This window comes from Carassius gibelio, chromosome B18 (assembly GCF_023724105.1).
Source record: "Carassius gibelio isolate Cgi1373 ecotype wild population from Czech Republic chromosome B18, carGib1.2-hapl.c, whole genome shotgun sequence".
Taxonomy (NCBI): Eukaryota; Metazoa; Chordata; class Actinopteri; order Cypriniformes; family Cyprinidae; genus Carassius; species Carassius gibelio.
This window is the reverse complement of record NC_068413.1, coordinates 7,168,877-7,191,422: the sequence shown is the minus strand read 5'-3', so window position 1 is coordinate 7,191,422 and position 22,546 is coordinate 7,168,877. Positions and strand designations below refer to the sequence as shown.

At 36.8% G+C, this 22,546-nt stretch overlaps 2 protein-coding genes across 4 annotated transcripts; both read left to right on the top strand.

The window, feature by feature from the left end:
• The first annotated feature begins 279 nt into the window (after window positions 1-279).
• On the top strand, window positions 280-7,389 carry selenoo1 (selenoprotein O1). Of its 3 annotated transcripts, XM_052582120.1 has the most exons (10): window positions 280-382; window positions 531-1,019; window positions 1,180-1,383; window positions 1,858-2,035; window positions 2,894-3,024; window positions 3,116-3,393; window positions 3,575-3,743; window positions 4,848-5,033; window positions 5,238-5,394; window positions 5,982-7,389. In XM_052582120.1, exons 2-10 carry the CDS (start codon window positions 550-552, stop codon window positions 6,195-6,197), a joined length of 1,989 nt encoding a protein of 662 aa, XP_052438080.1. In that variant the 5' UTR covers window positions 280-382; window positions 531-549; the 3' UTR covers window positions 6,198-7,389. The 3 variants fall into 3 exon arrangements, with proteins under 3 accessions (XP_052438080.1, XP_052438078.1, XP_052438079.1); XM_052582118.1 differs by having other exon boundaries at window positions 329-1,019; XM_052582119.1 differs by having other exon boundaries at window positions 331-1,019; window positions 5,982-6,188.
• A 4,432-nt stretch (window positions 7,390-11,821) lies between these two features.
• On the top strand, window positions 11,822-18,614 carry mapk12a (mitogen-activated protein kinase 12a). Its single transcript, XM_052583061.1, has 12 exons — window positions 11,822-12,080; window positions 13,040-13,169; window positions 13,291-13,349; window positions 13,446-13,557; window positions 14,055-14,084; window positions 14,168-14,215; window positions 14,306-14,420; window positions 14,623-14,694; window positions 14,825-14,904; window positions 15,003-15,081; window positions 17,491-17,664; window positions 17,962-18,614. The coding sequence occupies exons 1-12, from the start codon at window positions 11,962-11,964 to the stop codon at window positions 18,033-18,035; spliced, it is 1,092 nt and encodes a 363-aa protein (XP_052439021.1). The 5' UTR covers window positions 11,822-11,961; the 3' UTR covers window positions 18,036-18,614.
• The last annotated feature ends 3,932 nt before the right edge of the window (window positions 18,615-22,546 follow it).

The following is a 22,546-nucleotide window of genomic DNA, read 5'->3' as shown; positions in this document are numbered from 1 at the left end:
GATTACTCTTCCCAAGTCTAATAGAATTGTATTATTTTTGTTACCAACCGTTACAGAAGGGTACTGTACATGATAACTACATTTTGTTTCACAGCTATACATCATCTGATTTGGTTGTTTCATACATGGCTAATTTAAGTTTATTGCTTGATACGTGCAAATTTATTTAATATTTATTTTTTTATCTACATGGTCATGCTATTATGTAAATATAGTCAAAGCTAACGTAAATTATATAATATTCATTTTTCGGCGAGAGTAAATGGGGACTGAGTAAATGTCTGTTCGAATCCTGTGTACTGTGTGTGTTTGTTTCCAGGGGGAACAAAAACAACGACGGACCAGATTCCCGTTGGCATTTAAGACCAGCTTGGTTCTCTTTGTAAGTTAGTTACGCAATGATGACCGTCACTTTTTCCTAGTCTCCTTAACTAACAGGCTTTGTTAGACATCACTACGATGTGAATAGCTTCTGCTGGAATGCATTTAGCACGTCTTTATATCTCATGCTCCGGTGCTATTTTGCGTAGATCTCAATCACATGTGGGGATGGCCGACATGGGGATAAACACAAGTCGCTCTTGCCTTCAGCGACTGGAGTTTGACAATGTTGCTCTTAAAAAGCTTCCACTGGACCCTTCCACCGAACCAGGGGTCCGACAGGTACGGGGGGCCTGCTTCTCTAGAGTCCGACCCACCCCTCTGGAGAACCCAAAATTTGTGGCAGTTTCAGGTCCAGCTCTGGCACTGCTGGGTCTTGATGCTGATGAGGTTTTGAAGGATCCACTGGGCCCAGAGTATCTCAGTGGATCTAAAGTGATGCCAGGATCAGAGCCTGCTGCCCACTGCTACTGCGGACATCAGTTTGGACAGTTTGCAGGACAGCTTGGGGATGGAGCTGCATGTTATCTGGGAGAAGTGAAAGCCCCGGTGGATCAGAGCCCAGAGTTACTGCATGAGAATCCCACTGGACGCTGGGAGATCCAGGTGAAGGGTGCTGGACTGACACCATACTCTAGGTAGGCCTGCTACTGCATTTCACTGCGGTATTTTATGTGCCACATCGTGTTGTGATATTCTCATTGACTGTTCATATTTAAAATGATAATTCTGGATTATAATTTCACTTTTCTTTTTCTTAAGATCTTAGTCCAGTTTTTGTCTTTTGTGTTTTTTTAGGCAGGCAGATGGGAGAAAGGTTTTGCGCTCCAGCATACGGGAGTTCCTGTGCAGCGAGGCAGTTTTTGCCTTGGGTGTCCCAACCACAAGAGCTGGATCAGTAGTGACATCAGATTCACGAGTCATGAGGGATATCTACTATGATGGCAAGCCACGCATGGAAAGATGCTCTGTGGTATTGCGCATTGCTCCCAGCTTTATTAGGTAACCTTACACTATATTGTTGTTGTTTTTGTTGTTGTAAATGCTTTCTCAAGTAAGTGTTAGTTTAGTATTATTTACGTATTTTTATAGTTTTTTTTTAATTGCATAGATTTTTCTTTTTAATTTTGAGTATTTTTATGTTTTTGTAATTTTATGTGCTTTTATTTATTTTTTTGTCTTATTTTAGTTTTAGAAATGTTAGATCTTCAACTTAGTTTTACTTAGTATTCAAATATTTTTTTCTTTCGAAATTTAATTTAATGTTTTTAATCTAATAATCATGTTTTTTTATTAAATGACTGACAAAAATAAAGTTTTAGCTAACAATAACAAGTCTCGGCTATCTCTTTTTGACTTTGACTTATAATACTTTATTTTTTATATCTATCAGTGAAATAATGCCACCGGTAAAGTTCTTTTAGGTCTGTCTGTCATTGTTCTAGATGTTATATGTTGACCTGATTCTTGATGTAGGTTTGGATCATTTGAGATCTTCAAACGAGCTGATGAGTTCACTGGCCGCCAAGGTCCCAGCTATGGCCACGATGAGATCAGAACCCAGATGCTGGATTATGTCATTGAGACCTTCTACCCAGAGATTCACCAGAGTTACTCAGACCGCATTGAAAGAAATACTGCTTTCTTCAGAGAGGTAGACAGAGCTCTATTCATTGCTTTTAATAATACCAGTGCCATGGCTAATTTTTTTATTATTTTCAGTTCCTGCAGTTGCTTGTTGGTATTTGATCATCATCTTATCCTCAGTGATCTTATTTACCTGAATGACTTTGGCAGGCTACCATCATCAGATTTAAATTCTTAACCACTAAGACTATGCTAGAGCATGTTAGCACTGTGCAGTGATTAAATTAGCTAATATAAATAATTTTTTTAATTTTCTTGAAATAGAACTGTTGTACAGTTAAATTTATCTGTGACTTATGAATAAAATACTTGTTTGATTTGTAATATTCCTTTTGATTAGTAACTTTGCATCTTTATTGTGCTTTTCTATATGTACTGTAAACATCATATTTTTGGTTAAACTTAATATTAAGTTGTCCTTGTTACAGTGTAACTATACATTTAAGTACATACTATATGGTTAGGTTGGAGTTGAGGTTTGAATTAGGTAATTATGCATAATTTATCATGATAGTAAGTAGGAGTGCACGATAAATATCGGCCGATAATAAATGCACATCTCATAGAGCAGCTGTTACTACACAGAGCCGTTGTTAACTGACAAGCTGCACAAATCAATGGTGATAAATGAACGTGGATTTGCACAGCTTGTCAGTTAACAACGGCTCTATTTAGTATCAGTTGCTCTATGGGAAATCACGCACCTGATGGAATTTACCGCTGATTAGATAACCGGCTTTATTGACAAGATGCGCATTAATTAACAGCTGATATTTATTGTGCACCCCTAATAGTAAGTACATGTAACATGTAACAAGGACACCATAAAATAAAGTGTAACCAGTGTTTTTTATTTTATTGATAGGTGACATTACGAACAGCGAGGCTGGTGGCTCAGTGGCAGTGTGTGGGTTTCTGTCATGGAGTCCTCAATACTGATAACATGAGCATCCTGGGCCTGACTTTGGACTATGGGCCTTTCGGATTCATGGATCGGTAACGTCTGACATAAACCTCAAATGTTATTCCAACTGTTCAACAGTCATTTGCATTCATGAACTTAAATTTCCTTGTTTTTTCTTTCTAGTTTCGACCCAGATTTCATCTGTAATGCCTCTGATACTTCAGGGCGGTATTCTTATCAAGCGCAGCCGGCCATCTGCCGCTGGAATTTAGCTCGGCTTGCTGAAGCCCTGGCACCTGATCTACCTCCAGACCGGGCTGAACAGGTGCTGGATGAGTATCTGCCTCTTTACAATGGCTTCTATCTGAGCAACATGAGGAAAAAACTGGGTCTGCTGAGGATGGAGGAACCAGAGGACGAGATGCTTATCACAGAACTTATGCAGACCATGCACAACACTGGTATGAAGATAGTCTAACAAACATCCTGGAGAGATTGTGTTTTTCATGGTGCTGTAAAATGTCAGTCTTGATGTGCCAAATGTGTTAGAAAAGGAGGATCATTACAGGACGGTAGATGCTTATTCTATCAGATGGTAGATGATTATACTTTTGATTTCTCTCCTCATTTTCTTCCTCTTAGGTGCAGATTTCACCAACACTTTCCGGAGCTTGAGTCAGATTTCCTGCCCAACACAGCAGGAGGGGGAAGATGAAAGTGAGGCTATAAAACAAGCCGCAGAGCTTCTCCTGCAGCAGTGTGCCTCTCTAGAGGAGCTCAAAGCTGCAAACAGACCCACCATGGATCCACGGTAACACCTCAGTTTACATTCTCATGAAAACTACCATTCAAAATTTTGAGGTCAAAAAGAATTGTAAATGTTTTTAAAACACATCTCTAATGCTTACCAAGGCTGCATTTATTTGATTAAAAACAGTTACATTGTGAAACTTATGACAATGTTAAATAATATTTTACTATATTTTAAAATGTAAGTTATTCCTGTGATTCAAAGCTGAATTTTCAATAGCCATTATTTCAATCTTTAGTGTCACTTAATCCTTCAGAAATCATTGTAATATGCTGATCTGGTGCTCCAGAAACATTTATTGTGATTTATCAATTTTGAAAACAGTATTGGTTGCTTAGTTTAACTGTCACTATTGATCAGTTTGTATTCATCCTTGCTGAAAAATAGGATTAATTGTGTTTAAATAAAAATAACTCATCCCAAACCTTTGAATAGTAGTGTAAAAGTTTAGAAATGTTCAACATTGACAGTAAAAAAATATATTAATGGTGTATAATAATCAAAGTTGTGCATAGTTTACTGTGAAGAAAGCCCAGATGAACTATTTCCTCTAGCTCTTAAATTAAAAAATCAATTTACTACCCACTGACTAAATGTCACACAGTTCCCACTGACTACTTTGAGATGGGAAAAGATTTTTGGATGGCTGTTGAGAGCAAAAAGTATTCAGCAGGCCTTCAAATTTGCCTAATATAATCAGTGTTGTTGTTATTATTAACTAAAAGCATTACATTCTTTTACAGTTTCTTAGAGTAAAGAAATTGTTTATTAAAATTAAGTTAAAATAAAATATAAATATTGAATATGTGACTTGTAAAATGTAGCCTTGAAATACAAAACTAGATGAAATACAGAAAAAGTAAAACTAGAAATAGAAATAATTTAAAAGGAATAAAAACTAAATTACTAAGTATCAAAAGCACATAAAATTAGTAAAACATAAACTAAAATTAAAATATAAAAATAAAAGTGAAGTACAAGTGAAACATTAATAAATACTATAATTGTATAACTAAAATAATATGGTTTAAAATGAAAAACACATGGTTAAATATCTTTCTTTGCATATTCTTGTTCAGTGATGTTTTCTTTCCTTCAATATAGGGAACTTGCAATGCTGCTGTCCATGGCTCAGAGTAACCCTGCACTGTTCCAGATGATTTCGGACCGGAAGACAGTCGCCCGGCAGCTGGAAAGGCTCTCAAGATTGAAAGAGCTGATGGACACCACTGTAGAGCAACTAAGGGCCAAACAGACAGAAGACTGGTCCAGCTGGATCAAAAAATACAGGTACAGAAAGGATGCTCTGATTTTTGATTTAATATGTTTTCATTTTCTGTTGGCAGTGAAAAATATATTGTAAAGCATTGTTTATGAAACTAAAAAGACCTAAAGAGGACATGAAGAAGTAGTTTTATTAATTTAAGATCTGTGTAAATGATTTTTTTTTAAGTACTATGTAATTTTGCATATTATGTCAATCCAATTCTCAAGGCAGCGGCTTGCTCGTGAGTGTGAGTCAGGGGTTGATGAGACAGATCTGCAGAAGGAGAGAGTACATGTTATGAACAACAACAACCCATACATGGTACTCAGAAACTACATCGCCCAGAATGCAATAGAGGCAGCTGAAAATGGTGACTTCTCAGAGGTGGGGCTATAACTAGCTTTGTTATACTTAAACTATCATTCAAAAGTATGGAGTCAGTAAGTGTTTGTTTTTTATATATATTCATTTATTAAGCAAGGACGCATTCACTAAAATTTATAATTGACAGTTTTACAAGACTTACGAAAAATTATATTTTACATAAATAAAAAATAAATATATTTTTTAATAAATATTATCTTTATACATCAGAGAAAAATGAAAATGTATATTGATCAGCACAACCTTTTTGAGAATAAGAGAAAAGCATATTTGAATGAAACGATCATGTGACACTAAAGACTAGAGTAATGGCTGCTGAAATATTTATTAAAAAATGTATAAAAATGGAAAACAGTTGTTTTAAATTGTAATAATATTTTTTTTGGGGGGGGGGCAAGCCTAAGATAGATAGATAGATAGATAGATAGATTATTAAACAGTGTTTACAAATGTTATGCCTCTTAGTAGTTCATGGTTTTTTAGTTGTGATCTCTTATCATTTCTCTTGTGATGTGATATTATGGCATACATTTCATAGTCTTACAAAATTTGCATTTAAGACTTTGGTGTCTTCTCAAATCCATTAGGTCCAGAGAGTTCTGAAAGTGTTGGAAAAGCCGTTCTCTGTGCAGGAAGGTCTTGAAAAGCCAGGCTGGGTGGGAAGAAGAGTGGTGGATTCAGAAGAAAGAGATGAGACCGGAGAAGAAGGGAATACTTCAGGAGCAGAGGCTCGAGTACTTGTCCCATATGACAGCAAGCCCCCTGTGTGGGCCAATGAGATCTGTGTCACCTGATCATCATAAAACCTTCATGACAACTAACCTGCTCATTTAAGCAGAATAATCCTGCAGAAGCTGGTTAGGTGTCAGGGAAGGTATTAAATGAGGCATTAAACTCCTGTCCACTAGTTAAAAACATGCAGCAAGATAATGTGTAGTGTGCTAAATGAAAATCCAGCACGTTTATTGCTGTATATTTAACTAGCGACAAATGATGACTTAGACCACCAGTCTAACCATGACAGGTCTCAGTCTGAAAGATGGAAGTTATGCCTTTATATAAAATGACTGTGACTTTCAAGTAAAACGCACAAGACCTTGATCAACCAAACTCCAATGCTTAAACGCACAAACAGATGTAATCATTTACCTAAAGGCTTTCACTTTAAATCATGTAGTTATAAATATGTATAATAGATTTAACACACAATCCATATGTAGCTGAAATAGTCTATTAATTCAGCAACTGCATTTACTTGTAAATAGTAACTTGACTTAAAGTACTTTATTTTCAGTAAAGTGCTTTGTTTCCTTACCCCACCCTCTCACCTGTTCATTTTTAGAGTGTAAATGGACAATGTATAAATCATTTAACATTGTAATTTTGGAGCACTGTATTCTCATATGCTTTGTGTCCTTTCCTGAAATGCCATTTTGATTTTGTTCAAAATATAATGAACAGAATTTTAATGTCATTCAGCATAGTTTCAACAACTGTGAAGAAATTTTCTGACAATTTTATAATTTTTATGAACGTCCCTGATGAATATGCAATATTTCTAAGATAAATCACTAATTTAATAAACATAACGAATAGCATGTCTGTGTTTTAATTTTGTAAACTAGGATTATTTCTGTGAAGATGAGGTTTTGTATTTGTAAAAGACATTTTCAAGTGAGGGACCTTTTCAAGTGAGAGTGTGTTGGGGAAGCGGCTTCGATTGTTTTCATTTAGGAAGGAATGTCTGCCTTGGGCCCAATACTTAAGTAACATGTTAACACATGTTCAGATGTGCACCTAAAAATATTAAGGCAGATTTCAACAGTGTGAAGTACTTGCAGACCGAAAGAATCCCTGTTATATATAGCATATAACAGGGGAACAAGCATTTATTCTCTGATCAAATTGTAAATGACCAAAGCCAATGAGACTCGTTTTAATGTTTTTAAAGGCTATTAAAAGAACAAACATGAATCAGTTCTCACATTCACTGAAGTACAATCGTGTTCTTGGTTATTTTGTCTTGGTGACGCAACTCTTGTATGGAAAGCTGTTTTGACATTTATTAAACCAACTAGTGGTAACACTTTATTTTCTCACAATTCTCACTATGAAGTAGCTGCTTATTACCTTGCATATTACTGTAATTTTAGCTGTTTATTAGTAATTATATAGCATATATTAAAAAATATATTAATACCTTATTCTACATGACCATATTTTAGACCCCTTATCCAACCCCACACCTAAAAGTAAAACAACTACCTTACAAATTATTAGAAAGGAGCAATTGATATGAATATAATATTAATATTTCACCATCCACTTAGACGCATCAAACATAACTCCTTCAAAATCAGACAGAAACCTTTGAGTTATGATCGATGATTGATGGTAAGCTGACTTTCTCAGACCACATTACTAAAACTGCCCGGTCCAGCATATTTGCTTAATTCAACATCGAGAAGATCATGCCCTTTCTTTCGCAACATGTGTCACAACTTGTTCAAGCTCTTGTTCTGTCGAGGCTGTACTATTGCAATGCTCTCTTGGCAGCTCTTCTAGCCTGTTCTATCAATCCTTTACAGTTAATCCAGAACGTGGCAGCAAGATTAAGTTTTAATGAGACAAAAATAATGCATGTCAAATCTCTGTTAATCAATTTGCACTGGCTACCTATAGCTGTTCAAATTAAATTCAAGGCAGTAATGTTTGCATACAAAACCACCACTGGCCCTGCACCCCTCAGACTTATGTGTCCTCTAGAAGCTTGCATTCTGCAAGTGAACATCGCTTTATTATACCATCCCAAAGAGGCACAAAATAACTTTCACAGACTTTTAAATTAAATGTTCCATCCTGGTGGAGTGACCTTCCCAACACAGTGCAGCTTAAAGTCCCTAGCCACCATTAGTAATTGGCTAAAACATTTTTATCTGACCCTCTGACTCTAGCACTCTATATTCTATTCTTAAAAAAACAAAACTTTTTTAATATATATATATATATATATATATAAAACTTGCACTGTTCATTTACTAACTGCTTGTTTTCTTTAAAAAAAAATTTAACACTAGCTTCTCTAATCTCTTTGTTTTCAAGCTATTTGTTTTCTTTTTTTGTATTATACAATTAACAAAACAAGAAAGGCCTCTAACACTAGCTTGCTCTTCTTTTTCTATTCTATCTGTTTTCTTTTTTATGTAATTAAAAAAAAAACCTTGCTACATGTTCTGCGTTAAGCTAACTGAGACTTATTATAGCACTTGTACTTAACACAAGTGCTTAAAACATTAGCATCCAGAATCTAGTATTGCATATTCATTACATAAGAATAATAATTGCTTTGCTACTAGTCACTCTCCCAAAAGTGACAAGTATCTTATTTTACTTTAACAAATTTTATTTTCATTGAATTCTATTGGAATCTTTGTTCAGATATCAGCTGTTAATTTCTGAGAGGATTTTTACACAACAGCATTTTCAACTAAAAACTTTTTATGTTTTTGTAGTTCATTTACAAGCAACAGCATTTTGGAGGCCTGAAAACGTAAACTTTTGAAAACAGGGTTCACAGTGCAAGTTTAAAAAAATAAAAGCAATGATGTCATGTGCATGCGTTCAGTCTATGTGCAAATGTTCGTAAGCACATAATGTTTCTTTACAAACTGACATCGCCAACTACTGATCTGGCATCACAACACACCTTTTTTGTGTATCTGTGTGCGAAACCTTTTAAATACGCAGAGCAAATCTTTTCAGTTTTTAGTACAAATGTTGTGTTAGCATACTCAATGCTATTAATTAGTATGTTTATCATTTGTTATTCATACCTATTCCAGTTTTACTTGTTACTATTAATAATAATTACTAACATCTATTCAAGTTGTCATAGTACCTAAGTAAATAGACAGTTTTCTGGCATAGCTGGTTGTCTGGTGCAGTCTTAACAATCTGGAGCTTATCACACTCAAAACTGTGGAGATGATCGTGGACTTCAGGAGAACCCCCCCTGCTCTCTTTCCCCCACTCACCATCGTGGACAGCACTGTGGCTGCAGTATAGTCAATCAGGTTCCTGGGCAACACCATCTCTCAGGATCTGAAGTGGGACACTCTCATAGACTTCATTGCTAAAAAGCCCCAGCAGAGGTTGTACTTCCTTCACCAGTTTAGGAAATTCATCCTGCAACAGGAGCTGCTGAAACAGTTCTTCTCTGCTATCATTGAGTCTATGTTCGTCCATATCTGTCTGGTTTGGTTCAGCTACCAAATCAGACATCAAGAGACAACAGACAGCCAGACCACTGAGAGTATCATCGGTGCCCCTCTGCCCAGCCTCCAAGATCTTTGCATCTCCAGAGTGAGGAAAAGGGCTAAGAAAATCACCTTTGACCCACTCTTTCTTCAAACTGTTGCCTTCTGGTTGTTGCTACAGATCACTGACTTCCAGAACAGTCAGGCACCAGAACAGTTTTTTCCCGCAGACTATTTTCAGCCTGACCAATTAAACTATCATAATTATACATCGTCCATCACAACTGACATATTTATACACGGAATCTTAACCCTTAGGGGACTAAGCCATTTTTGGTCCGTTTTCTCTATTTTTACATTTTGGCTTATAAACCATATGTAATGAGGATGGACCACCATGTATTTGGTATCAATGGATTCAGAAGACCCTAAGCTACTATAAGCATGCTTGCAATATGTCTATAAAGGAAGTATGAGTGAATAATTGTACAATAAACTAGAGAATTTCAAAGACGAAAATTAGATTTTTGTCATTTATTACTGAAAATCCTACCTCACACAACAATAGTTAAAAGTTTTTGACCCAAAAATATATTTTTCAAACTCTTTGCTTGACAGCAATGGGTTAATGTTCAATCAAATGTGTAAAGAACAATTAAATAATGAACTTTATTTACAAACAGTCCTAGGCGTTTTTTTTAGTTTTGGAACTAAGCCCTTTTTGGTCTGTTTTCTCTATTTTTATATTTGGGCTTATAAATCATATGTAAAGGAGATGGAACACCCTGTTTTTGGTATCTATGGATTCAGAAGACCCTAAGCTACCATAAGCATGCATGCAATATGTTTATATAAAGGAAGTATGAGTGAAAAATTGTACAATAATCTAGAGAATTTCAAAAACGAAAATTAGATTTTTGCCATTTATTACTGAAAAACACACAATATAGAACAGTTTTTGAACAAAGAAAATATATTTTTTTCAAACTCTTTGCTTGACAGAAATGTGTTATTGTTAAATCAAACGTGTAAAGAACAATTAAATAATTAACTTTTTTTAAAAACTGTCCTAGGCATGCCAGTGAGCAAAGAAAGGCCTCTCCAGGCCTTTCCAGTAATTGTTCCAGAGCTTGTTCTGCCGTAAATCTTTTACTGCTTGCCATTTTGATAAAACAATTCTGTAATAATGCTGTATCTCTCTCGAATTTATCTCTTTGTGCTCGCTAACACTCCGATCGCTTTCTGCTTTCTCCACGTGATGCGGATTCTCCGATCGATCGAATTTATCTCTTTGTGCTCGCTAATACTCCGATCGCTCTCTGTAACACTCCGAACGCTTTCTCCACCCTGATGCCGATTCTCTGAACGCTTATTGATTACATGTCTTTTACTATAGTCCAGCCAGCTTTTACAAGGCTACAGCAGAGCTACACAGTCCTCTGAAAGGCTAGAAGACATAACCTTCCTCTGATTGGGTTAGAAAAAGACTCCTCCCAGCGGCAATTTTTCCATTGGCTGTTGCGTGTTGAATCTGCCTAACACAATCGTTTTCATTGGCCTGTTTACGCAGTGGTATTTCGCAATAAGGGAAGTGTTTAATATAAAAACTGAACACCGCTGTTTTCAGCGGAATCTGAGGAAGACGGCAAAAAAAAACCGCATCTCTCTAGCATTAATAGTTTTTGAGATAACTACACATTTGTAAAAGTATGCCATTTTGGGCGGTACCGCCCAATCCGTCCCCAGAGGGTTAAATGTGTACACTTGTAAACTGCACACTTTGTAAATAAAATATCTGCACACATATTTGTACATCTATAAAGTGTTTCCCTATACTTCTGTTTCTGTAAATAGCAAATTATTTAAAAAAACAATTCTTATAGAGTTATATTCCATCCCTACTGTGTTATTCCTATGTATGTCTGCACTATGTTTGTACTTTCTGTATTAGTAGTTCCTGTCATCAAGTGAAGTTCCTCGAATGTGTAAACATACTTGGTAATAATGAATGAATGACTGAGCCGTAGTTAGTAGTAACATTGGAAAAGATACTGGTCACTATTCTGTTACTTATTAACATATTTACATTATTAGATATTAGTGACATTAAAATAGGTATTACTACTTGGGTTTACACAATAGCTTTGTTAAAACGGCTTGCCACACACCGCCACGGTGGAGAGGGAGCGGTTACGCGGGCACGCACAGGCTATGAACGCGCACAGGTAGATTCCTATTATCAGTGTTGAGGAAAACTGGAAATCACAGCCGCGAAACTCGAAGTGGCACATTTAAAGCTGTATTCGCCAATATGTCAGTACGATCAAGACCTGGCTATTATCGCCAGGAGGTGAATAAAGCTGTTTGGGAGGTTCCGGAGAGATACAGAGATCTGAAACAGGTGGGGTCGGGGGCATATGGTACAGTATGGTGAGTGTACTCTCATTTTCGGTACTTCCTGGAAAGAATTGTGCTTTACATTTTAAAAACACGTAATTCATAGGGATTGTAGCAGATCCATATATCCGGTGTCTATTCAAAACAAATGATGTGGACAGAGGTAGTCAAGCGAAAGTGAAAGATTACTTTATGATTAGATGCCCAGAAGTGGTTTGATAGAAATTCATTTAAACAGTGTATTTGAGAATGAGACTATATGTTTTCTCTCTGCGTCCTTTAGATATTTAAGGTAAACAAAGATAGAAAATGAGAGTTCCAAATGAAAAATCAAGTGCCTGCTAAATTAAGTTGTGTACAACTCATTGTGTTACTATGAGGTTAATAATTGTAAGATGGCAAAGGTTGACGAACATTGCCTGTGGTCAGGTGATGATGGTTTATTGCATGTCCTTAACTTTACATATTTGATTTAAAAGGCCCAGAGTAATATACTACCATTGGGACACATCACACACCTTAATATTCCACACAAAAAAAATCCACTTTGAAATTATACTGTAGGTTATTACCATTCACTATCCCTAAAACCACTCGTCATCAGACCAATCTAATGCATCACCTACGAAAAACAGACATATATGTATCTTTAAAAGATACATTTCTTCTTTTAAAAATAAATATTTTAGTATAGGAGTTTCTTTTGAGATGGGTTTGTTGTCATTTCTACTGTATTCATGTACGGTAGTTTGCAATTTGTGTACATAATAGTGTTTTTATTATGTATTATATTATTATTATATATTATTTTATTAGTTATTATTTGATTGCTTCCTGTAAAAAAAAAAAAAACATTAGTTACATTAAAATAGATATTGGTGCAGATTATACAATAGCTGTTAAAATGGCCCATAGTACTCAATGCAATTGATTTTTATGTACTCTAGTTTGAAATGCATGCATGCATTTACAACTGGTGATTTGTTCCTCAGCTATGCACTTGACCGGAGGACAGGGGCAAAGGTGGCCATCAAGAAACTCCATCGTCCCTTCCAGTCTGACCTGTTTGCCAAAAGAGCTTATCGGGAGCTCAGACTACTCAAACACATGAAACATGATAATGTAAGACACCTAAAAATGACCCTCAATGATGAAAGTTTCTCATCTGCCCAGTCATAAATGAAAACAATTTGCAGGCTTCATTCTGTGCTGTATTTAATAATCACTGGTATTATCCTTACAGGTTATTGGACTTCTGGATGTTTTCACTGCAGACCTTTCTCTAGACAGATTCCATGACTTGTGAGTATTTCACAAGTGCTTTGACGGTGATTGTTTTTGATATTAGTAATTCTTGGATGCATGATCATCATCTGATTCTCCCTTTCTTTTGCATAGTTACTTGGTTATGCCTTTCATGGGTACTGATCTAGGAAAGTTAATGAAAATGGAGAGACTGTCAGAGGACAGGGTCCAGTATCTGGTCTACCAGATGTTGAGAGGACTTAAAGTGAGTAAACAGTAAAAAGTGTTTTTACGGCAGGGCGGTGGAGTAAGGCAGGGCTGCAGTCTGAGCCCAACTCAATTTAACATCTACATGAATGAGCTGGCTGGCTCTGATATCCCTGGCCTCACTCAGATGCCTGCTGTATGCAGAAAACCTGGTTCTGCTGACCTCAGTAATACTGAGAAAATTCCCTTCTTACTTGAAGATGGCAACACAGCTATGCTAGTTGCTAAATTCTGTGAATAATCATTCACAATGTTAGATGTTAACATGATTAACTATAAACTGACTCACTTTATCTTTTCATGTATTTAGATGGATTTTATTTATTTGTTATCCATGTTGTTGTTGTTGTTATGTGTATGTTAATGCTTAGGCAACATTGTGTTACACAGTCATGCTAATAAATCTTAATTGAATCTAACTAAAGTGAGTTTTGTAAGACTTTAGTAATAGTTACTCTCTCAAATATATTGTCATGAATCTCTTTGTGTTCACAGTATATCCATGCTGCTGGAATCATACACAGGGTGAGTAAAGTGGTTTTACATGTCATATATAATCATGTATTTCTTAATGCAAAGCCACTGACTTCACCTGTTAAAACCTGCAGGATCTCAAACCGGGCAATCTGGCAATAAATGAGGAGTGTGAGCTTAAGGTATGTCATCATTTGCATGTGTGAAGTGGTAATTGTATATTCATGCTGTATGCCTCTTGTCAAGATAAAGCCTGGTGTCTTATATTAAAGATCCTGGATTTTGGTCTAGCAAGACAAGCGGACAGTGAAATGACGGGTTATGTTGTGACACGTTGGTACAGAGCACCAGAGGTTATTCTTAGTTGGATGCATTACACACAGACTGGTTAGTACTGTGTTGCATGCACTTTATATATTTTCCATACTGTGATTAAAAGCATATGTTAATACTAAATAAAGATCAGTGTATTTTATTGCCATCATAAAGGTAAATATAATTTTTTGATTAATGAGAAATTGCACAATTGCTATTTAAACTGATGATAATACAGAGACATGTTTGTGTTTGATGAAATGTTTCCCATCAGTGGACATCTGGTCAGTCGGATGCATCATGGCAGAGATGCTGCTAGGGAAACCACTGTTCAAAGGAAATGACCGTATCCTTCCTTGCAGAAAAGCTGTGGTTTTAATGTACAAATTTAAGGGCGATTTTTGTCATTGTATTTTAGCTGTGGTTAATACTTCCCTTAGTCTCATCCCCAATATGAATCCTTGACCATTTCCCAGACCTGGATCAGCTGATGGAGATCATGAAGATTACAGGGACGCCCACAAAAGAGTTCACGGCCAAACTACAGTCTGAAGATGTGCGTTTTAGTTACATTTTAATACTAAGACTAGTTTGCAGACCACTCACTACCTATATATTATGAGATGTAAAGATCGAAACCATTTTTTTTTCTAGGCTAGACACTACATAGCAAAGTTACCAAAACTTAGAAAGAGAGATCTTCGAACATTGTTACCAAATGTTAACCCACAAGGTAAGAACGTTTCTTGCTCAACGTTAAAGGGGGTGAATGCGTATTTTTCTAATTTTTAATCAGGCTTATCCAATATTATATAGTGGATATATCTTAATTATAAATATTCCATGTGTTAGTATTTTATAAAGCATTTTGCTTATTTTTTTTATTATTTCTATGTTTTTATTTTAAATTAATGTACATTTAATAATTACATCATATTATTTTTTTTTATATTGCATTGAATATTTGTTATTTTTCAGTCAGGCACTCTCTGCGTCACATCGTAGCAGCACGGTGATTGCATCTTTTTAAATATGTCTTATCACCCGTGCGTTTCTGGATGTGATCGTTACCTGGTGCCTCAGGATGGTCATGTTCGCTGCCTCACGTGTCTGGGCATTAAGCACGCTGAGGAAGCGTTTGTGGATGGTGCATGTTCTCTGTGTGGGGACATGACCATCTTGTAGTTGCATAAAAGACTCAAGGCTGGATGAGTGGTTTGTTGGAGGTTTTGTCACTGGTTCTCAGCACTGGTATACCCTTGTGCAAGCCCTGAGGTACCTGCACAAGGTGGTCATGACCTGGCAGTTCTACATGAATTGAAGGACATGTACTTTCATGTTTCGATCCTCCTGTGACACAGTCCATTCCTGCATTTCCCCTTCGAGGATTGGGCAAATCAGTACAAGGCCCTGCTCTTCAGTCTGTCCCTGTTGCCTCATGTCTTCACCAAAGTCGCAGAGGCAGCCCGCAGTGCCCGCAGTGTTTGCATCCTCAACTATCTCGACGACTCACAACTTGCCCGCCACCTTCCACCTTCTCCTCTGGAGTCAGAAGCATCTGAGGTCCTTTCATGCCATCCACATCCCAGGAGTGTTTAACCTAAATCCTCCTAGGCCCCCCTCCTTACCCCACTGGGAATTAGCATTGTTGCTAAGAGCCCTACAAACTCCTCCCTTCGAGCCTTTGGAGTCAGTTGAGTTGAAGTTTCTCTCCATTAAATCCCTACTCCTGACTTCATTGGCTTCAATCAAGAGGGTGGGGGACCTGCAGGCATTTTCAGTCGATGAATCGTGCCTTGAGTTCGGGTCGGCTGACTCCAGTGCAACACTGAGACAACGGCCCGGCTACATGCCCAAGGTTCCTACTACTCCCTTGAGGGACCAGGTGGTGAACCTGCAAACGCTGCCCCGGGAGGAGGCAGATCCTTCCCTAGCTTTGCTATGTCCTGTACCTGCACTGCAACAGTATGTGGATAGAACTCAGGAGCTTAAGGACATCAGAGCAGCTCGTTGTCTGTTACAGAGGACAGTAGAGGGGGAAAGCTATCTCCAACCAGAGGATGGCCCACTGGATAGTGGATGCCATCACCTTGGCCGATAAGACACAAGGTGTGCCCTGCCCACTCAGGCTGCATGCTCACTCCACTAGGGGTGTCGCATCATCCTGGGCGCTTGCTTGTGGTGCCTCGCTAGCAGATATTTTTATAGCTCAGGCTTGGCGATTCCTAACAATTTTTAAGTCCTTCGTACTCTGGCAGCCAGATGTGGCAAAGTGTCCGGCGCCAGGCCTTTCATACAATGAATTCTTAAAACCTGGTGCGATGCTAGTGCCCATATGAATGGCCCTGTTGGGATCCCATATGTGTATTTCCACAGTACAGTGACAAGGGCCAAGTTTCCCCTATCAGGCTAAACTCTGCATCTCTAAATGATGCAGCCTGAGCCATCTAAGAGACTTCCATGTGCAAAAGAGTCCTTTTGGGTTACTCACATGAGTAAATATCACTCATCCCCCTCCAGGAGAAGGCAACTCCACAGCGTACCTCTTCCAAGTAGGAAGGGCATGCTTTCCCAGTGTAATCCAAGTCCTACTGTTTGGGTTGCTCGAGGAACAGCAGTAGTCGACCTTCTCTGTGTAGAGCCTGGTCCTATCATCTGCCTTATAGGAATGTTCGGGAGACCAACACAGGGCACTGGAGGGGCAGCACCCGTGGCACATTGGTAGGGATTACCAATTTTTTGGTCACCGACGTGATATAGAGAGTGACCAACTGAAAGGGATAATCATAAAGAAGTGAAAAATCATGTTATTGACAATAAAGAAAGAAACACATGCATAAACATTTTAACCTAAAATTTTCATGTCATAAATAAAATGTCCATAGATTTTTATCAACTTCATTTACATTTATGAATTTGTAGATGTTTTATTCAAAGCAACTTTTATTGCATTTAAGGTATACATTTTATTAGTTCATGCCGTCCTTGGGAACTGGACCCATGACCTTGTTGAGTTTGTTTGCCAAGGAATGCATGAACTACTATTTGATCTAAGCACATATTTTATTAGTGCATTTGATGAAGACAAGTTTGAATGTCACATCATTTTTTGTCATTTACTTTATGTTGATTTCCTTCTCAGCAATTCATGTGTTAGACAGCATGCTGCTCCTGGACCCTGAAAGTAGAATAACAGCGGCGGAGGGACTGGCTCTTCCTTTCTTCTCTGAGTTTCGTGAACCAGAGGAGGAGACTGAGGCCCCACCATATGATCATTCTCTGGATGAGGCAGAGCAGTCAGTGGAGCAGTGGAAAAGTAAGTTTAAATGACTTTAAGTTCACAGCAATGGTGTAATGGATTAGGCAACCAATTATGGACACTTATTTTGCTCAGAGGTGATGGATTAAAGTTAAAACAAAAATTATGGATTTTTTTCTTAAAAGCTTTACAATACGTTAGTGGATGGTCTCGAATCATGTTGATTACTTGTGGATTATTGTGTTTTTGTCAACTTATTTAGTTAGTATTTTACTCTTAAATATGCTTATACTGGAGAGTGAAGATATAACCAGTTTCTCTTTCCTATTTCTTCTGTTTTCTCCTTGACCTCAGAACTCACCTTCACTGAAATTCTGACCTTCCATCCAGCACCAGTGGTGGCAGAATCTAAAGAGACGGCTCTCTGAGATTGCTTATTTTTACGTCATCAAGGCTTTGCATTTTATTTTTACCATGTCCTATACAGACTTTGAACTATTTTTGTGCGCATACTGTTTAGTTTTAGTTTATCAGCCTGTTGTGTGTTAATGTCTGGCATGGTTGAACAAGGCACAACTGAACTATTGGCAGACCTGCATCATTCTGCAATTTGAGTTGAAGATTTGAGTATAAATCTTTGCAAGTATGGAATAGTAGTACCTTTTTTTGTTTTAGTAGTATTTTTTATTTTAAGCAAAGCACATCACTAGCCAGCATTATTGCTGACACATAATTACACTGGAGATAATTTCACTGAAATGCCACAGTATAAATATTTGTATGTTTTATATAGTTTACATTTAATACGGAAATAGCAAACAGCCAATTATCTGAGTATTCATTTTAAAAGTTTGATAACCTGGCCACAGTCACAAATAATGTTTTTATGCAAAGGAAAATAATGTACAATAAGCATGTTTTTAATTGATTACATAACATTTTTCTTGTATATTTTTAATTCAGATTTACAGAAGAAAAAGTAGGATTAAAAGACAATTGGTACTTTTTTCTGCTTTTGAAGTTGTTTTCTTATTTATATCTTCAGTGTGTGTGTGTGTGTGTGTGTGTGTGTGTGTGTGTTTTAAGGATTTCAAGATGTTTCCATGACACTTGAACTTGTTTGGAAGTCAACTGAACTGAATTTCTCATGATATCCAACAGAGGGCGACATTTACACTTTGTTTGCTTATCTTTTATAGCATTTTACAGTTACACTTCTACAGCTGCATTACACTAGAAGCTCCATTTAGACTTTAGGTCCCATGCCCAGCCCCTGTTTTTATTTATTTTATTAAAGGTTTTCTAATTGCATCTGCATTTGATTTAGCAGTGAGCATTTCTGCTACGTGCCAATACTGCACTGTAGTTTCCTATAAAAGGTTATACTAATTTTAGGTCTATAAGTGCGAAATTGACCTTTAAACTTATAGTTTAGGGACACAATTTCCTGTCCCATGAGAGTCCTTCTCTGTTCCTGTAGCCTGTCTTTGATACCTGGCCTTTTTTTAGCCTCTGTTTAGAGTCCTTGTGTGGTTCATGTGGTCAGAGAGTTTTCTGCCTGAAGGAAAACAGGAGGGGAAAAATACATATTTCATCCTGCTTACTTCTTGGCAGCCAGATGTAATGACACAGAACGAGAGAGGAAGATAGCAAGCAAAACCAAGTTTCTTCTCTCACTGGATGTTTTTATCAGGTGTTTGGACTCTCATTTTGATGGCACCCATTCACTGCAGAGGATCTGTTGGTGAATAAATGATGTAATGTTGAATTTCTCTATATCAATTCCAGTGAAGAGCATAATTTATATAATGATACATATATTTTAGACGTTATGTAATGACATTTAGATGTTTTAAGTGACTAAAGTGTCCAAATACTTATGCTACTGTATGTTTATATATACAGCATGCAATTTCACAGATAACTCTTTACACTGAGAACACTATGTCCTGTGAAAAAAAAACTATAGAAGGCTGTCCTTGTCAAACATCCTGTCTTGTGCAACACTCTTGAATTGGGATAAACATAATATTTCATTGTTTGCTTATGTTCACATAGTTTAGAGCTCTTGAACTATTGCATAAATGACTTTAGCTTGGTTTTCTCAGCATATACTTTAAGTTTCTGATGTTTACAAGGCTACATTTATTGGATCAAAATATACTGAAAAAATATTATCACAATTAAAAACAACCCCAGTCTGAGGAGTGACATGATCCTTCAGAAATCGAATCTTATTTGCTGATTTGGTGCAAAGAAACATTTATGTTTATTATTATTATTATAAATGCTGAAAAGAATTATGCTGCTATATATATATATTATAGTTGAGCAAAGTTGACAGTAAAAACATTTTTAATGGTAGAAATGACATACTTCAAATAAATGCTGAATCCTATATATATATATATATATATATATATATATATATATATAGGATTCAGCATTTATTTGAAGTATAAGTCATTTCTAATATATATATAGGATTCAGCATTTATTTGAAGTATAAGTCATTTCTTATACTTCAAATTGTAAATATTTCTGCATTTAATAATCTTCCTCTCTTACTCTCCTGCTTCATGCTCTCTGCATATTTTACTGTTTACTTTCTCTCTATGTCTCTTTCACAAGCACAGGGAGATACACGTGCCTCCTCGCTGTTTAGCTGATCTTAAGGAATCCTTTGGCTTAGTGGGCTGCGCAAGAGGAAATTCCACCGGCTCAAATGTTCTCAGTAAAGGCCCCAGTATGGATCAAGGACCCGGAATCCCTGCAACCCGTCGACTCTGCAGGGACAGCGAGAGGCCTGGAGGAATGAACGTGACAGTACAACAGATGGTTCTCCTCCAGTCAGCAGACAGACTATGGTTAGAATGGTATTTTAGGTATCACTATGTTCACAGAAATAACTGCTAACCAAAACATATGTGCGTGATCGTAAGAAGTCTGTACTTGTTTTTTATTCCACATTATAATTCTTTTGATGAAGGATAATAAAGAAAGGACAAGACTACTCATATTGCAGAATTTAACGCATCAGGACTGTTTTCTGAAAAGATTTAGTGCAGAATGTGCTATCTTTTTCATCTGTGAGTGTTCTCTGATGGTCTTTATGTGTGGTATCATGCAAAAGGCCCTAGAGAGCCATAATTTGCAAGATTGCACTTGACTGAAAAATGTCCAGCTCCCATTCTGGCTCAACCAAACCTGTCAAAGTTATACGGTTTACAGCTGCCTAAATACTGTGAAGGTCAGAGGTGGTTCCCTTTTTTTGAGGAATTCAGCTGTTTTAAAGAACAGAATGTTCCTGGTTGTGAGTGATGTAAAAAGAACACAGCAACATCCTCCTCCGTTGGAAAAGTTCTGGGGGGCTTTAAGATTTCGTTAGCAGTACTCCAGGAAATTGTGGTGGCAGTGTCACTGTGGTCAGTTATATGCAGTTGGCTCATATGTAAAGTGTATACCAAAACAGCTTTTCGATGGTTCACTATTTGTTCATTTGTCAGGAGAATTCTTTGTTACTGCTGACATTCAGTTTTAGATTACACAAATGCTGCTAAATGCTAAAGTAAGATGCTATAAACAATATAACATTGTATAAACAACGGAATCAGTTGCTTGCTAGTTACTAATACATAAAAATAGACAAGAGAATCTTATCATATTTTAAATGGAAGTTACATTTTAGCAATTTTCAATCATATCCCGCTGCATTCTGTGGTCATGCTAATTGTAAACTATCTGGTTTGTGTTTCATGCATTAAATGCTTTTGTAGAAACTGTGATGGAAAACAGTGGCTCGATGTCAGAAAATGTTTATTTGATATGGAACCTCTCCTCCTATTTCTCATCTACAAGGTTATATAACTATATAAGTACTTACATAACATCCTTTCCAGAAATTGGGGAGTGAAGGTAAAACAGAATTGTATGGTCAAATAGCCATGTACCTGCATATGGTAACAGTATGTAGATATGCTTGTGCAGATGATAAGGCAAAAGCAGATTTATATGTGATATGCTGTGCAAGATAGGGATGTAATGAATCAATGTGGTCTCTTTTCTCAATTAGCTCTCGAGGGACAGTGTCTGGCAGCAAGGTCAAGGTTTAGGACACACATTTTGCTTATTACACTTAGATCACAGTGCCCTGTTTAGGAATTCCATTAGAATTGCAAAATGTTCTGCTTTCTCTGCTCAGAACATTTTTAAACCATTTGAAATTGAGCTGACTTGCTGTTTTCACGTTGCTTTTTTACTTCCAAAAGTTCCCACACCCATCCTAATTTCTCTCTGAATTACATCAATGCATATTTAATGAAAGTTAAATGTTCAGGTTATGACTTTAAAACGGTTTAGCAATATTTGGGACAACAGACCAGCATGCATACATTATTATTAATAAAAAGAAAAAAAACACAACAAATGGGGTGGCCTGATTATTTATTTATTTATACATGCATACATACATACACACGGGACTATTTAAGTGAAACAAAGGACCATTTAAATAAAACTTTGATTTAAATGGTATAAAAAATAGATTAAAGAGTGTTTTTAAAAAGCGCCAGTGCATTTAACACACTTTTAACCCTTTTTAAGTGACTTGCAAAAGCAGATTAACCTAAATTATAATAATAATTATTATTATTATTAAAAGTTAGAACTGTGCAAAGTTCTGTAATTTAACTATGTAAAAACTGTTATTTGTTTTTATATATTTTTAAAATATATTTCTTGCCGTGACCGTTAAAGGGTTAAAAAAGTGCACTGTCCATTTAATGGCCTGCAGTGGCAGCTGTGCTGTTAACTTTGTCCCTGCCACACAAAGACACGTTAAAGCTGCTTTAAATGTCCACCATTCAATTGTCCTTTCCCTATACACACACACACCAACTTGCCATATGTCTACCCGTAAGCCCCGCCCCCGGCTCCTGAG